Here is an 18,118-nt window from a genome sequence, read left to right as displayed (position 1 = left end):
ACGGAAAGGGGGGCGAGCGGGGAGCCGGCACAGCGTCCCCCCCGCCCCAGCCAGGGAGGCAGACGGGAGCACATGGCAACGGCAGGGAGCAGCGGCTGAAGGGAGGCAGCCGTAGCGAGGCTCTTGCCTAGACTCACTTCGGCCGCGGGGCATTTGGCGGGGGGGAGCGAGGGGCAGGCCGCGGAGAAGACCCCGGGAGCGCGTCTCGTCGGCGGTTCGCACCCCGCGCAGGCGGTCCCCTGGGCGCGCCAAGGGAGCGCGCAACCCGCCCAGCCCCGAGCTGCTCCTTGGCCACCGGAGCCTCCAGACTCCCGGGCCAGCCAGCCATGGACCTCAACGCGTCCTCCGCCCCGGCGGGGGGCAACTCCACCTCGGAGCTGGGGGGCGGCGCCTGGAGGAGCCGGGAGCCCTTCTCCATCTTCGGCATCCTGGTCCTCACCCTGCTGGTCCTCCTGACCGTCGCCACCTTCCTCTGGAACGTGCTGGTGACCATCCTGCGGGGCAAGACCTTCCACCGGGTGCCCCACAACCTGGTGGCCTCCACCGCCCTGGCCGACGTGCTGGTGGCGGCGCTGGCCATGCCGCTGAGCCTGGTGAGGGAGCTGGCGGCCGGGCGGCGCTGGCGGCTGGGCCGGGCGCTGTGCCACGCCTGGGTCGCCTTCGACGTGCCGCGCTGCACGGCCAGCATCTGGCACGTGACGGCCACCGCCCTGGACCGCGACTGGTCCGTCACCCGCCACCTGCGCTGCACCCTGCGCGCCCGCCGCCGCGCCTCCAGCGCCGTGATCGGCCTCGCCCGGGCGCTCTCCGCCCTCATCGCCCTGGCGCCCCGCGCCGGCTGGGGCGAGGCCTACAGCCCCGCGCTGCAGCGCTGCCAGGTCAGCCAGGAGCCCTCCTACGCCGTCTTCTCCACCTGCGGCGCCTTCTACCTGCCGCTCGGCGTCGTGCTCTTCGTCTCCTGGAAGGTCTACAAGGCGGCCCGGTTCCGGATCGGCGGGCGCCGGGGGAACGCGGTCCTGCCGCAGTCGGAGAGGGGCCAGGTAAAGAGCCGCGGCGGGCGCCGCTGGGCTGCACGGGGAGGGGCGGGAGGAAGGGGCCGGGCGGGCACAGCTGGGCGGCACGGGGAGGGGCGGGAGGAAGGGGCCGGGCGGGCACAGCTGGGCTGCACGGGGAGGGGCGGGAGGAAGGGGCCGGGCGGGCACAGCTGGGCTGCACGGGGAGGGGCGGGAGGAAGGGGCCGGGCGGGCACAGCTGGGCTGCACGGGGAGGGGCGGGAGGAAGGGGCCCGGCGGGCAGAGCTGGGCTGCACGGGGAGGGGCGGGAGGAAGGGGCCAGGCGGGCACAGCTGGGCGGCACGGGGAGGGGCGGGAGGAAGGGGCCGGGCGGGCACAGCTGGGCTGCACGGGGAGGGGCGGGAGGAAGGGGCCCGGCGGGCAGAGCTGGGCTGCACGGGGAGGGGCGGGAGGAAGGGGCCGGGCGGGCACAGCTGGGCTGCACGGGGAGGGGCGGGAGGAAGGGGCCCGGCGGGCAGAGCTGGGCTGCACGGGGAGGGGCGGGAGGAAGGGGCCAGGCGGGCACAGCTGGGCGGCACGGGGACGGGCGGGAGGAAGGGGCCCGGCGGGCAGAGCTGGGCTGCACGGGGAGGGCGGGAGGAAGGGGCCAGGTGGGCACAGCTGGGCTGCACCGGGAGGCGTGCGAGGACAGGGGTCCTGGCGGGCAGAGCTGGGCGGCACGGGGAGGGGCGGGAGGAAGGGGCCCGGCGGGCACAGCTGGGCTGCACGGGGAGGGCGGGAGGAAGGGGCCAGGCGGGCACAGCTGGGCTGCACGGGGAGGGCGGGAGGAAGGGGCCAGGTAGGCACAGCTGGGCTGCACGGGGAGGGGTGCGAGGACGGGGGGCCAGGCGGGCACAGCTGGGCTGCACCGGGAGGGGTGGGAGGACGGGGGGCCCGGCGGGCACAGCTGGGCGGCACAGGGAGGGCGGGAGGAAGGGGGCCCGGCGGGCACAGCTGGGCGGCACGGGGAGGGGCGGGAGGAAGGGGCCCGGCGGGCACAGCTGGGCTGCACGGGGAGGGCGGGAGGAAGGGGCCAGGCGGGCACAGCTGGGCGGCACGGGGAGGGGTGCGAGGACAGGGGGCCAGGCGGGCACAGCTGGGCTGCACCGGGAGGGGTGGGAGGACGGGGGGCCCGGCGGGCACAGCTGGGCTGCACGGGGAGGGCGGGAGGAAGGGGCCAGGCGGGCACAGCTGGGCGGCACGGGGAGGGGTGCGAGGAGAGGGGGCCAGGCGGGCAGAGCTGGGAAGTGAAGATGGTAACCTTTTAAACAGTGGCTAATAATTGACTATCAGTGGACCATTTACCACTATTATGGGATAAAAGTTATTCCCATTTTCTCATATTCTTTTGTTTCAATATTCTTTAATGTGTGTGTATATTTATATGTATAAATGGAAAGTGATATGGATGTATATTAGATAATAATTGCAATATCATAGTCCATTTAAAAAAATCCTAAATTTGAATCCAGTGTGCCTGGGTTTCTCTTTTGGAAAATTGTTAGGATAAAGAAAGAAAGAGAGCTGTATAGTTTGTGCTGGTTAGGGTATGTGTTTAATCTGTACACACTCGGTTGTATGTCTCTCACCCTCTACATACATCATTTGTTCACTGCTTCCATTTTATCTTTTTTAAAAAGTATATACTTAAAATTATGGAATCAAGCAGAACACAAAAGAGAAAAATGGGACAATAATACTTATTCCACAATACTAGTAAATGATCTATTTATCATGTAATTACTGCCAGCTGTTTAAAAAGTTCATATTCTCTCCTTTAAGTTATCTCAAACGTTGATCGTGGTCCTGAAAACACCTACTTGGGTGAATAGTCTCATTAATTTCAATACTACTCATGTAAGTAAGAACTATTCTCCTGGGGAAGAGTTTGCAGGATTAGGAGCCTTGAGGTCCATTAAAACATGGGCCTCTAAGAGCCCAGTTCTGTCCCCTTACTCACAGTAGTATCATACTTCACCAATAAGCCAAAATAATTTCAGTGGGGCTGCCTGTGCAGTGAGGTACTACTCACCATGAGAGAGAGAAAGGGTAGTGGACTGAGTTCTAAATTAATTCATCTATGTTCATGTCTACTTTCCTGTCTTTCTGCAATCACTGTTTCCTGATACATACCTGTCCTCCTCCCTACTCTGTTCTGAAACTACAGAATAATTCCTGATGGTTTGTTTTCCCCACTTCCTGACCAAGTATTTTCACACTGTATTTTTTTTTAAAGTTGATCTAACCAAACGTGGACTGACTGAATGTTACAAAATAAGTGTGGTGAGGTACTCAGCCCCATATCCTCCACTGGGCCTGGCTCTGCCAAACCTCACTCATATACAAGCAGTAGAGCCAGCTGAAAAACTTGCTCTCCCACAGACACTCATGCAGTAGAAAACTTTATGGGCTATTATTTTGGAAAACTAATTTAACTGAGACAATACTACTAAGATTCTGCAACTCTCATCTTTTTCAGTAATTTAAACAAAATTAATTCCTGGGGGTTTTTTTTGTTTGTTTTTAAATATAGGTTGAATCCATGATTGTGATAGTATATTAGATATTGAGGACTTTACACTGTGGCTGAAAAAAATTAAGCTTCATTTGCAGGTTTAAAAAGCACCATCCTAATCCCCAGGGAAAATCTTTACCACCTGCTGGAAGAGCTAAATGCCTGAGGCAGTGCTCTGAGCACTTATTGCTCTAGAGACTTGGTAGGCAAAGAAGACTGCTCAGAAATTAACCTGTAGAGAAGGAAGAAAAATCATGGTGTGGTTTTTGTTTCTTTGTTTTTTTGTTTTTTGTTTTTTGTTTTTTTTTTGCATAGTTTATTCCTGATGTAAGAGATCGAGATGCACGTGTAAAAAGCTTTGTCCTGGTCACACTGAAGTCAGTGGGAGTTTTGCCATTGGCTTCAATGGGAGCAGGATCAAGTCCAAAATACCACTGGAAAAATACCAGATTGTGGAAGGTTTAGGGAAAAACAAAGGGGATGTAGAGCTGAGCCTTATTCCCAAAACATCACTGTCATTCCACAGGAAGAGCTGAAATGCTTAGATTTTTTTTTTTGAGTTTGCATAAAATCGGGGTATAGCAGAGAATCTGTCAAAAAAAAAATAGGGTCCAGCATTTCTGGAGTAAGGGGCATCTCTCTTCCCCCCCCCCCTTAAGTCAGGTGAGCTATTCCTTCTTTCTCCTTCCATGTCCAGGTCCAATTGATGGTACTTTTGTGGTTGGAGCCTGTCTTGACTCTGTCTCTCTTTTCTTGTATCTACTAACTCTCCTGTTTTCTGTCTTTTCTCTATTTGTCTCTCTTCACTTCTATCCCTCATTTCACTTTCTTCTTCCCTTCCCCTTCCCGGTCTCCTCTTACCCCACCCTGTCACATTCTGCGTCACTGTTATTCTCCACCAGCCTCGCTCCTTAACTCCTTCTGTACACCCCGTCGACTCTGTCCCCCAGCACTTCTAGAATTCAGCGCTGTAACGCAGCAGGTCTAATGACTAACAATAGAAATGCTATCAGCAATAGACATCAAAGGCTGGTAGTGCTTCTCAAACTGAAGGTGAGTAGTGATAGTGATGCCTATGGGAAGAGGGTGCCATGCTGTACTAGGAGGATTGCATATTGTGACACTGCATTAGAACTGCATGCCACAGTTGCAAACCTGAAACCGTGGTAGCCTATTTGGCATTTTTCTAGCAACTGAGATGAAGGAGGAACAGATTTGAAGCCACAGTAGTTAAATGCCATCAAAATTGCCTGAAGAAACTGATGCTCCAGATGGAAGAATTATTATAATTATATCTTCCTTCTGTATAATGCCTTTCAGCCACCAGACCCAGACTCCAAGGTGCTTTATAGACTGTCAGTGTGCATATAATTATTTATAGAGTAAGAATAATTGTCTCCAGGCTGAGACTTGGCATACCAAGGCCAATTCCTACGCTTAGTTACAAGGGTGTAAATCCGGAATAACTCAGCTGACCTGAGTGTAGTTAATCCAGTGTAATTGTGAGCAGAATTTTGACTAAAATCTGAACCAAGGAGTTTTAAAAAACACTATTAAATGGTTTTCTGGTTTTTTAAGAGGAAGGAAAACGAAATGTCTGAGATCCTTCTATTATGTAATGAAGAATATGCAAAAATTCAGGGTTTTCTTTTTTTCAAAACACACAGACACTTATTTCCCACTGAAACCAATGGGAGTTTTGCCTGTGCAAGGACTGCAGAGTCAGACCCTGAAATTAGGCTGGTCCTTTTAGATATAATTTCTTTTATAACAACCAAAGACTTGATTCTCTAACCATTACTCATATGACTAGTCCTTTACTTACATGATTAGTTTCAAGGTTCTTGTCACACAGAGCCACAGTCTGTGACATGCTTTTTCACAGTGAGCAATACCTTATCTCTGGTAAGAGGCCTGTTGAAATAAATGAGTTTAGTTTCAGAGCCAGATACTATTAAGAGTGCCATTAAAATCAGTGGGACTCCTTGTGGAATAAGGTATTGCTCAGGGTGAGCAAGAATGGCAGAATCTGGCCGATAAGGATTAGTTACTTGCATGAGACAGTGCTGCAGGATCAGGCCCCAGGTTAAGCATGAAGAGCTAGACAAAAGGGCCCAGATCTTCAAAGGCATTTAGGAGTCTAACTTTGTTGATTTTAATGGGAGTTGGGTGACTGTCTTTCAGGATCTCGGCCAGCTTCTGTTAATACTACTTTTTATAACGTACATACAAAGCATACACCTTTGTACACTGAAGGCCTGATCCAAAGCTCAAAAGGTTAATGAGTGTCTTTCCATTGACATCAATAGGCTTTGGATCAGGCCTTCTATTCTTACATTCAGAGCTCTCAACTCTATTGAGTTATGCTGCATATTCCACTTTGTAGCTGGTTGAACCTCCCTGTAGGACATAATCAGGCAGGGCGGTGTGGGTTTTCCTCTTGGAGCTGCTCTGGGTTCTCTGCCCCTCTCTTCTCCTCCCCTTTCTAAGAGCTTGAGTAATCCTTTTGCAAGTAGTTCCATTGACTGCAATCATTTTGGGCTCCACGAATTTTACTTTGTACCAATGTCCCCAGCAATTTAAACCTGGCAGAGGATTCCTCTAGTGTAAAGTAGCTCTGAAGCTGCTCTGAATTACTCTGGGACCTGGGATGGCACAGAATCCACTACAGAATTGGAGGTTGGGTTGCAAACAGGATGTAGGGTTTGATCCACTTTCCATTGATATCACTTCAATGGGAGTTGGATCAGACCCTTAAGAAGAAATATAACAATTGTTAGGGCTGAAAGGAGCGAAAACATTATCTTGGCCTGCACCCCCACGCAGGCATTGCAGAAACTGTGGGAGATATAACATCTCCCTGATCGGTTTGCAGAAGCGATGCTCCATGTCTGGATCTTCTCCCTCCAGCCATCTGTGCCATCCAGGATCTCCTTACATTGCAATAATCACCTTTGGCTTTAAAGCCTCTGTGTTCATGAGGTAGCATAGAGGAGCCTCAACACAGCCAAGGCTCAGGGCCAACATTTTGTTGTATCAAGTGTAAGAATGCAGCTGCCCAGGAAAACACCCCTGGTCAGCTAGAAATCAGCTGTAAGGTATCAAGTATGTAGGGTGATAAGAGTTAGAATGATGGAAATCATTCTGGAAAGTTATCTTCCACTTTTCATACAACTCCGTTAGGCCCCAGTTAAGAAAAGCACGTGCTTAACTTCCATGTTCAAGCACTTTGCTGAATCAGGGCCTTAATTTTCTTTTTGAGATAATGTTAAATATTCACAGAAGGCCTGTAAGTCCAAATTGTATGTGAGAGATCTCTGATTCTTAAAGAACCTTTTGGTGATTTGATGACAGTATGGAGCAATCTGTTCCTCTCTCTGCTCACCTCAGGCTCATTTGAGGATGAATCTGTTCCAAAGCTATTGCGCTAAACTGGGGCAAATCACATTTAAATACCTCCAGTCTGCTGGAGTTCATGCAACAGTACAGAACATTCCTCAGAAATGTGGACCTTTCAGACACATCACAGCCATTGAATAAGACACAATGCCATTGTTTGCAGAAGCAATAGACTGCAATTTGTACTTTTATTATTTAATATTCATATTGGAAGAACAGTGCTCAGAGACCCCAAAGCAGCATTAGGGCCCAAAAAATTCATTGGTGAACCACAAACAGTATCCATGGGAAGTATAAATTATTGAAATCCAGAGAAATATTAGAATTCAGCCTAAATCAATAGGAGAATTTCTGTTGATTTCAGTGGGATCTGGATCAGACTCCACATGCATACTGCATTAGCAGCAAAGCATCTGAAGTGTGTTGTGCTGTAGGCAAAATTTAAACAGTGGGTGACATCTTTCTCCCACCAAAGAATCCTGGGGAAGGGGGAAATAATCAATTTTGGATGTGTTTCACCAGCCGTGTGCTTCCCAGAGAAAGAGATGATGCATGCAAAGTGTGAAGAGTACATTTATTCCTATATAGACACACATTTTAAACCTCGACAAGTGGAATGAAATTGATTGCTGCAGACTGTTCTAAAAGGTGCCCCAGCCTGTGTCTGTGCATCTGCCTTGGCAGATGTTCGAGCAGATAATCAAAAATGATGAGAACAAATAACTCTGCTTAAAACCAAGCAAGGCAACCTGGAAAGAGACACTGATCTGCTAGCCTTAATGTGACTTGTGACACCAACCAAAACGGCCAGGGAATTCAGTGTGAACACTTGGTTCTAACTTAGTACTCAAGCCTCTTTTATTTGTGCTGACAAATATTTCTGATGCTCTCAATGCTTTATCTCAGCTGCATTATTGCAGCAGGTTATACCACCCTCCTCCCCAGTCATGTAACACTGAACTGGCTTCTGCCTCTGGCATACACACAAGGGTCTGATTCTTATTTGCCCTGCGTCTTGTATAATGAAGTACACTTGTGCAAAGTGGGTGTAAAAGGCCACCTGTCATGCAGTGGCTGGCCCTTTAAGAGGAGTTGGGCATAGCCCCACCTGTGACTAATCAGCTGTCTCCCAGCTGATGCCCTGAGGCCAGGGATCAGGTGATAGCTTGAAGATTGCCTGAGGCAAGATCCACAAAGGTGATATAGGCATTGCAGTGTCTTATTTTTAGGCATGCTGCTATCCAGCAAAATCCATAGCCCTGAGTTAGGTGCCTAAGAAAGGGATTCACAGAAACCAACAAACTGAGCAGGGGGAAGTGCCAAGGACTGCTCCTTAAAGGTAGTAAGGACCCCAACTCTACTCAGGATTCATTGCTGTGACCCCTCTTCTGGATTTAGGCACCTAAACTAGGTCGGTCATTTCTCAAGGGGTGTCAGGGTCCATCCCACCTAATTATATCGAACAGCAGTTAGGCCAGTCTCCTGAAACGTGGGAGACCTGTTTGCAAATCCCTATTCTGACTGATCTGGAGCAGGGCCATGCACCCAGATCTCCCATAGCCCAGGTGAGTGCCCTCACTGTCAGGGTACTGGGTATTCTGTGGTGGGGGGTCTCTCCATCTCTGCTGTTGCAGTGTGTATAAATAACTTTTTCATTGGGCTAGAGAGAGAGAACATGAGCAACTCGCTGTAGCCCAGTTGTTAGAGCACACCCCTGGCATGCGGGAGCATGAGGTTCAAATCCCTGCTCGAAGCAATGTAAATGACCACACAAGGCAGTGGAGTATCCGTGCCAGAATTTCTGCATGCCTCATCCTATACACAGTTTCTACACTCCACATACAAAGCTTCCAGGAACCTTAACTGTAGTATGGGAAAGAAAATGCCGTGAACTGATAGACAGCGGACCTCTGGCTGTACCTCATAAGGAAAGGTTTCAGAGTAGCAGCCATGTTAGTCTGTATCTGCAAAAAGAACAGGAGTACGTGTGGCACCTTAGAGACTAACAAATTTATTAGAGCATAAGCTTTCGTGGGCTGTAGCAGAGGGAAATGGGCTGTAGCCCATGAAAGCTTATGCTCTGATAAATTTGTTAGTCTCTCAGGTGCCACACGTACTCCTGTTCTTTTCTCATAAGGAAAGTTTAAGTATAGTAAACCAGCAATAGATTCCTTCATCCAGCTCTTCCTTACAAGCATGCAGAAGTAGTAATTGTCCAATGTTTGTCACTAATTTGCACTCACATAATGTGTTCTGAGCCCTTTTTGGAGACCACGATTAAAGCTATACAGAGTTAGCTGTCTTGCAGACAAATTATGTGACCCCTGCTACAGGAGTCCCATCGTATTTACATTTTTCCTCTACTCCTTCCCCAGCAGCCCTAATCACCTGGCACTTACATTCTGCAGTCATGTCTCACGTCTCTGGATGAAGATAGGGATATCCATCTTGATGAGTGATAGTTTAGCATTTGCCAACATTTCAGTCTCTTGGCTGCTACTGTCCTCATATTAAACAGAGGGTCAATAGCTATTATAAAGTTTACACACACAGGAGGAATACGTATGTAAAACACATAGCTAATTTCTGAATGAGGGTGCCAAGTCCTCACAACTCCTATTAAATTTTCACTTCTGTGGGAGTTTTAGGGCCTCAGGCCCTAAATGGTGTGTGTTTTATTGTGCTGTCCTCAATTGTATTGTCTAGCAGAGCTGAAAACATACAGATGCTCTAATTGTGACAGAGGTGTATTTTCTATGGGTAAAAACTGGATCCATGCTGCATGATAGTAAGGCACCCATTAATTCTCATTGTCACTCAAACCAATCTGCATTCACTCTGCAAGGGAAACCATTCCTCGCCCTTCCAAACAGCTCTTGGTGTTCCTTTTGTCTCTTTTTACTGCTCTAGAACAGCTGAAGTTTCTACACGCTTTGTGGAACTGCTGAGGGGTAGAGGGCATGGATTGAAGGGTTCTTGAATTGGTGTCTCCCACCAAGCAAAATTGATATCTTTTGTGAGGTTGGGAGTAGAGCTGGTTGGAAAATAGTTCTTTTCCCCCTGTGTGAAGACAACTTTGAAAACCGAAATCCTTTAATTCAACATTGTGGTGCTTCATGGGAGTTGTAGTTGGGGGGCATTGTGCTCCCATTCTCCTCTATGGGCTGGGCTCTCTGGCCAGACTACTTGCCCCATGATGCACCATTTCCTCCCCTCTTGGTGTGGGGAGAGGGTGCATGATAGGAGTCCCTGGACATGGCACACAATGCGAGCTGTAGTCCTGCCTGAGAGCCCATAGAGGAGAATTGAAGCATAAGGCACTGGAAGAGGAGAATTGAAGCATAAGGCATTTGCATGAGGCACCACAATGACAGTTTGAATAAAAATATTTCAGTTTTCTGTTGAAAATCAACCCCCCTCCAGTTTTTAGACATTTGGGTTTTCGATGAAATATTGAAATTTGCCACAGAAAGCAGACACTTTTCCTGTAAAAATCAACCCCCCAAAAGCAAAAAAAAAAAAAAGTTTGATGGAAAACTTTTCCATTCGCTGTAGTGGGGAGTGTTGTCTTCTCCCCTTTCCCACCTGTGCCCACCCTACCTTTGGGTGGTCAGGCAGGAGTGCAGTCTAAGGGGCTCATGGCCTCTGAAAGCCCCTCCCCTTGCTTGACGGATAACCAAGAGAAGATGCCCCCCCTCCCAGGTCTGGGGGACACAATAATCATTGGCAGTGTTCTCTTCCACTCTGCCTCTGAGCAGCTGGGCTGATTTGAGTGGCCCTAGTTGAAGAAGCCATAGGTCCCCCTCACCAGTGGGTTATAATAACACTTGTGCAACTACCTCAGAGTCATTGATTGGCCCATCAGATGTGCACAGCAGCTTCATGGCATGAAATCCATTCCACGGATACTCCAAAGACAGGCTTTTCTCTTTCTTCCAGAGAGAGAGTCCAGTTTTGTGACAGTACATCCAAGCCACATGTGTCTACTGTATCTTTGTAACCCATGGTTACAGCACTCCCCCTCATATCAATACACTGATGAAAAGAAACAGAAAAAAACAGCTTCCAGAATTCCTGGGCCATTGTTTTTTATTTAATTATTATTAAACTATTTCAATCTTCTTTTCTTATAACAAACCAAACAAATCCTAGGTGCCAGCCTATCCACCGAACGAGTGCCAACGTACTATGCATCAAAAGAGAGGAAAGGCCAGTATACCTGTGCTCCTCTGTAGCACTTACCTTTCCAACACGATTAGACGCCCAGTAGTTTTAGCACTTCATGGCATTTGCTTTTAGCATGCAAGGGCTGGTGCCTGGGCCGTTTGCGGCAAGCGCACAGATGTTATGCTGTCATTTAAAAAATAATAATACTTTGACTCAAACAAACTGTTTTGGTAAAGAATCCATGTTTGCTTTTGTTTTGAGGTGAAAGAAGCTTCCCATGAACCACAGATGGTGTTTACAGCTCGCCACGCGACTGTCACTTTCCAGACAGATGGAGAAACATGGAGGGAACAGAAAGAGAAAAAAGCAGCTTTGATGGTTGGCATTTTAATTGGCGTTTTTGTGCTTTGCTGGATACCTTTCTTTATCACAGAATTAATAAGCCCCCTCTGTTCCTGCAACATTCCACCCGTCTGGAAAAGCATCTTTCTCTGGCTTGGCTACTCCAATTCTTTCTTTAATCCTCTTATTTATACAGCATTTAACAAAAATTACAACAATGCCTTTAAAACCCTTTTTGTGAGACAGAGATAAAAGAGGGATGGTTCCATTACCATGTCATGCACTGACTTAGTGGAGGGAGTATGTGCCTGTGAAATGTCTGATTGTAAAGAGCAGCCGCTGTCTAAAGGGATTTTGCAGCAGTGAAGATGAACACTGAACACCTGTGTGTTGGGACACAAACCTACTTACCCTGTACAGTCTCCCATTGAAATGCATGTACACTGGGCTGTACTGAGGAAAGACGATGATAGAAGACTGAAGGGGTGAATGTTTCCCTTCTCTAGGATTTGAATCAATCTGTGCTCAATTCTGGAAGAAGTGAATTAAAAACATCTAGCATCACACGTGTCCAATCTAACCAGACTAATCCCCTATTAGGCCAACTCTTGCTGTCATGTACTAGAATCTTCTTAATGGGCACAGGCATCAGTGGAAACTCTGCCAGTTAAGCAACAGCTCTGATTGATTGGTGCACAGTCCTGATGCTAGTTTACTTTTAGGAATGTCTTTGGGGGGAAAAAGGACAAATGCATTTTGATATCATTTTTGGTAATATTTGAATAAAATAAATTGGACTAAGTTAAGCAGCCCTACTAGAGCAAGAACGAAGGGCACAGCACTCGTGCTAGCAAGCATTGGGCCGCTCCTGTAAATTTATTATTATAGGTGAACCCTGAGTTAACTGAAACTGAAGGTCAATTATGTCCCCTTGGGTTACAGGAGTGGAGTTTTGGGGCCAGATCCCCAATTGGTGTAAATCTGCACTGTTCCAATAAAGTCAATTTATACCAGTTGAGGAGTTGGTCCTGAGGTTTTAATCCATGCAGTTCTCTTAAGCTCTGTCGCTCCCAGTTTTCTGCACCCATGATGTGCTCCAGGTTTGGGATGTCTCCCTGATACCTTTGTACAGTTGGGGTTTACATGTATTATTTTTTTACAGCACTCCTGTAAACAGGCTTGGCAGAAACACCTGTGCCACTTACCTATTCTTGTGTGTTGCTGCAGAGCATCTCACACAGTCTGATCTCTGGCCATCATCAAGTTACTGAGCATATCTATCAGGGTGCTGATTGCATGGATTCTACCGTCACGCTGCACAAAGCCACAGCATTCTAGCACAATTTTTCTAAAGGCTTGGATTCCATGTTTGTTTTTTATTAGGAGGGATTCAAATTAAGTCTTTCCATCTCACCACAGCAGTGTTATTAAATGTCTGTAGAGGAGGTTCTGACAATGAAAAAAATGATGCAGAATATGTGATCAGCCATAACTTGTTTTACTTTTCTTTAAACAAAGCTCATTGCAGTGTACCTGAAAAGGTTTCATAGTGCTGAGGGGAAGACAAAATGACCTCTCCCTTCTCATCGAAGGCTTAACTTTCATAGAATTAAAACTGGAATGGGGTGCTCCTGCTTTTCAGAGAATATACAGAACTAGAGATCTGTTCTTTCTTTTGTACACCACTCTTTGGGAAGGTCAGAGGAATCATTACCAAGCTCACAGCTCCACACTGGGTGAGTTCAACCGGAGTGGTTATATGGGTATTGTGGTCATCTCACCCCCATGCAGCCCATGGGCAGCTAGGATACCACTGTGCTGCACTAGGGTGCAGTACAGAACTTCAGAGGGACTTATATATGCCCCTCTTGAACTTGACAGAAGTACACACTCCTAATTGGAAGACTGGTGTTTCATGAAGTTCTGGGATAGTGGCTCTGGCTTGCAACACCAAACTCAGAGTGTACTAGGCAGGTCCAGGGAGACCCCTCAGGATACTAACCAGAATCCAGGTATAAAGAAACCTCCAGCAGAATGCTTTTCCTTGTTCTCTGTAGTACTTTTTAAATCTCTTTACTGCCATAAGCACTTAGGAATGAACTTCGAGTATTGGAAGAGAAAAGAAGAGAAGTCTCTTGTGGCCTTTCTACTCTAGTTGATATTTAGATCTAAAATAGATGGGAAGAGAAGCAGAAGAATTATACACAAGGACCATGGATGGGATTTGAAGAGCATAAATCCACCAACAAGCTTCCCTTTCCTCCTGTGATGCCTTGGGTAGTTATGGTCTGCTGACCCATTAATTTAAATGCGAGGGGCTGTTAATAGGACATTTTCAGGCCACACTGCTGCTCCAAGTCTGCTGACTTTCAAGGTACACAGGAAAGTTTCTCTTGTTACAAATTTTTCCCCCCAAAGAATTTGGTTTTTTTTGGTAAGAAATTAAGATTCTCCCCCACTCCTGGCAGAAAGTGGAAAGGAGAGCTGAGGCTAGATCCTCAGCTGGTGTAAATCAATGTTGCATCACTGAAATGAGTAGAGTTATGCCCATGTACACCAGCTGAGGCCCACAGTTCTTCAGTTGGTGGTGTGCCAATACACAGAGCCAGCTAACTGATGTATTTTTTTAATTGTACATACACTGATAGTTTTCTGATCAACACATTTTATAAATAAAAAAAATGAAACTCTCTCTTTGTGATCATTTGCACTCTGACAGCTCCTACTAAAGGGAATTACTAGATTCGCTAATTAAAAGTCAAATATTTACACAAGGCATGTTGTTTAAAGAAAGACCCTAGCAAGTGAGAGTTCACATGAGTATTTCCTTCCTTCCTTCCTTCATTTAAAGGAATGACCATCTTTATCTACTAACAAGTAACTTTTCCTCATGAGCTGTAGTTGGTATCTACAAGGAAGAAAGGATTGGAGACAGAGTTCTTAAGTGTTAGCGCAAAGGGCCAGGAACCAGTCACTAGCTTCTATGCCTTGCTCTGAAAGCAACTTTCTTTTTGACCGGAGGTAGTCACCTAACTTTTCTGTGCCTCAGTTTACCAGCTTATTTTGAACTGATATAATTATATCAGGAGTATTGGGAGGCTTGAAAGGGCTGAACTATACTATACAAATCCACAGTTGTTTTTATGTAATGGTAGTGGCCTAGGGACCTCATCTGAGAGTGAGACCCCATTTTGCTGGGTGCTGTACATATACATAAGACAGTCCCTGCCCAGAAGATCTTGCAATCTACATAGATAAGATTGATAAAGGGTGGGAGAAATGACCTATTAATCCCATTTTACAGATGGCAATTGAGGGACAGAGGGACTAAGGGCCAGATTTTAAAAAGCACCCAAGGATGCAGATAGGTGCCTAATAGGATTTTCAAAAGCACCTATCTCCATCTTTAGATGCTAAAATAACTTGAAAAAAATCTAGCCCTAAGCAACTTACCCAGACTCACACAGGAAGTCTGTGGTGGTGCTGGGACTTGATGCTTCTGCTCTCACTTGCACCATATTCACAATGGTGTATAACTCAGTGTAGTTCTTTTTGCTTTGTACTGGTGCAAGTGAGATCAGAATCATGTACTATAGATAGAGGAATCGTCTTAGTACCATGCTGCCATTTTAAAAAAAAGCTCTTACTATTATAAAAAAAAGTCCAGTACCAGCTTTACATACCTGTGTTTAGAAGGACAACTGCACAGATCCAGACTTGGAGAACAGACGTTTAAGACTTTTTAATTCATTTATTAAATCAGCCATCCAATAGAATCTAAGCTGAGAGCAAAGGGGATGTGTCATATGGAGCTTATGTTAACATGTATGTTGTTATATGACGTAGCCCTGCTTCTCATCGTTGTCGGTTTTATAGATTTTTGAAGTGCTCATCATCAGTTAACTTCCTGCGTAATACAGGCCACAGAGTTTCACCCAGTAATTCAGGCACTGAGCCCATAACATGGTGGAACTAGAGTATCATTTAGAGAGCCATCTAGTCTTGATTTGAAGATTCCAGCTGGTGGATAATTTACCCCATCTCTTGGTGATCTGTTCCAGCTATTAGTTACCCACATTTCCATCTTTATTTCAATTGAAAGAAAAGGGAGAATAAGATGAAGCATAAAATTGTTTTCCCTCTCTTCCACTGCAAGCGTTGCATAGGATTCACCTCTTAAAAATTGCTACTGTGTTGTTACCTTTAGCTCCAGGACAGATTAAAGAACGTTTAGAAGCACAGCTCCCACATGACCGGTATAAGCATGTATAGCTAAATAGCTTAAAACAGCTACTCTAAAGAAACATCTTTGGCAGTATGTTTAGACATTTGGAGATGGGAAAATAAATGACCACATAGCTAACATGGAGAAGGCTGGTTGTTTCTGCTTGTACTCAGTGAAATATTAGTTTCAATTTTATTTGTAGGCACTGAATTTACTCTTGTTATATTTACTCTACTAAGTATCGCTGGAGCAAAGTAGAATGTCATTGCCAGATTCTGTGGCAAAGACTTGAGAAGTCTGCGGTTAGATGAAGGCTTTTATACTCTGTGCTAATGTAACCCACACACACCTTCTGGGTGTGGTATTCTGTCCCATCTAGTGGCATCAAGTCCACTTAGAGTTAAGTGAGTCTGCTCTACAGCCTTAGCTAACAGCCAGTTGGCTTTTAGCTCATGCAGCAAAGGCTCATGCACTAAGCTCCAGAAGCCCTACGTTCGATCCCGCCCGCCAATAACCAGGGTCTGTCAGTGTTACACAAACAGAATACATTGTGTGCTGCAGAGACCCAAAGAATCCAGGGCAGGGGGATGGAAATGCTACTATCAGCTTCTGTATATGTTCTCTCAAACCCACAGCCAACTACTGTAGAAGTAAGGTTTATTTTCTGTTTGTGCCATCCCATCCATGCTGCCTCTGGCCTCCACAAACAGGACCGCCCACAAGAAAGCTAACAGTAAGTTACACATGTTTCAGAGTAGCAGCTATGTTAGTCTGTATTCACAAAAAGAAAAGGAGGACTTTTGGCACCTTAGAGACTAACCAATATATTTGAGCCGATGAAGTGAGCTGTAGCTCACGAAAGCTTATGCTCAGATAAATTGGTTAGTCTCTAAGGTGCCACAAGTACTCTTTCTTTTTTAGTAAGTTACACAGCAATTCATGATCAAGCCTGGGGATGAAACCCAGAATTTCTTGGCTTCTTGCCTGATCTTTCAATCACACCTCACTCTCTCAGGATCGTAAATTTCGTATTGTATTATATTAGTACCACCAAACATTTTCTGTATCAAGATTGATCTAGAGACATAAAAGTCAAAACAACAACCGAGAGCCTGATCCTGCAAATACTTGGAAGAAACTTTACTCATGTGAACAGCCCTTTGATGAAGTGGGTTTGAACACATGTCCTAGAGATGAAAGGCTATCCCAATACCAGTCCCCGGAGTCATTCATTACCACCCCACAGGAAAAAGATTCTCCACTGCTTTGTACCTTGTGTCAGTACTTACACCTGTGCAAGTCAGAATTCTCCATTTACCCATTGTGTACAGGTGTAAGTGACTGCACATGGTGTGAGGCTGTAGAGAAACAGGCCCCATCTCTCTGGCAACTCTTTACAGGTTTGTAACCAAGAGTTTCTTTCATAGGAACATCTTGTTTCTTGCATGACTATGTATAACAGCACATCCTTACTGACTATATCTTTTGGACCAGGAGGACAAAGGCACAGTCATATTGCTACTTTGTCACCCAAGTAATCTCACATATTCCTGGATAGCAAGAAGTACAGAAGAGCTTTTACACATTCAAAACCACCCATTCCCCCTTCTCCCCCCAACACATGTGGCTTAATCCATGGGTACGCGCATGATTAAAGTGACTAACATTTGCAGAAGTCAGCTAAATGGGAGGAGGCAAAATAATGTAATTACATTTTAACCCTTCCCCCATCATTTCCTCTTTTCAGATTAAATGAACATGTTTTAGCAGCGCACAGTTTGTGAGGTGCAAAAATAAATCTCCAGACTTTATCATGCTCTGAGTTGCTTTTCTCCAGACTGAATATTTCAAATATTTCCATTCACAAAAAGTAAATAAAATCAACTCATGTGACAGCATTTACTGTCATGGTCTAAAAGATACGTGTCTTACTTTAAGGTCAATCTGAGTGTGTCTCAGTTTCTGACACATCAGGCAAACTGTTATCCTACAGCAATGCATATATTAGTGGGCCACACTAATTAGGTTTACTGAATTGTGAATTAAACCCCTAGAGGAATTTACTAGTATACAATAGATTTGCTGGAAATCTTTTAAATCTTATTTCACAATCCAGAGGAAGGCTTTTATTTTTTAAACTGTTGAATTAATCTTCAGCATGAATCATGGGGCAAAATGTTAAGAAATTGGCTCCAAAATCCCCAGCAGCTAGTTTCAGTTAAGATTTCTCTCTCTCTCTCTCTCTCACCCCCCTCCGCAGACTTGTACTTCTGAGAGTGGAATTTTTAATTGACTTTCAGTGGACAAAATGCAATTTTTTTCCTGATGACAAAATGTGGATCCAAAGTTTAGATTGTAAAATATTTCCTAAATAGAAATGGATTCTCTCATTCAGTGTGTTCCTCACAATTCTCATTT

General features: G+C 46.2%; 1 protein-coding gene across 1 annotated transcript; it reads left to right on the top strand.

Moving 5' to 3' along the window:
- The first annotated feature begins 228 nt into the window (after positions 1-228).
- On the top strand, positions 229-14,165 carry LOC311528522 (5-hydroxytryptamine receptor 5B-like). Its single transcript, XM_084643655.1, has 2 exons — positions 229-1,040; positions 11,395-14,165. Exons 1-2 carry the CDS (start codon positions 327-329, stop codon positions 11,725-11,727), a joined length of 1,047 nt encoding a protein of 348 aa, XP_084499781.1. The 5' UTR covers positions 229-326; the 3' UTR covers positions 11,728-14,165.
- The last annotated feature ends 3,953 nt before the right edge of the window (positions 14,166-18,118 follow it).

This window comes from Lepidochelys olivacea (assembly GCF_965140295.1).
Source record: "Lepidochelys olivacea isolate rLepOli2 genome assembly, chromosome: 11".
NCBI lineage: Eukaryota > Metazoa > Chordata > Testudines > Cheloniidae > Lepidochelys > Lepidochelys olivacea.
The sequence above is the reverse complement of the archived record's forward strand: the minus strand, read 5'-3'. Positions and strand labels throughout refer to the sequence as shown.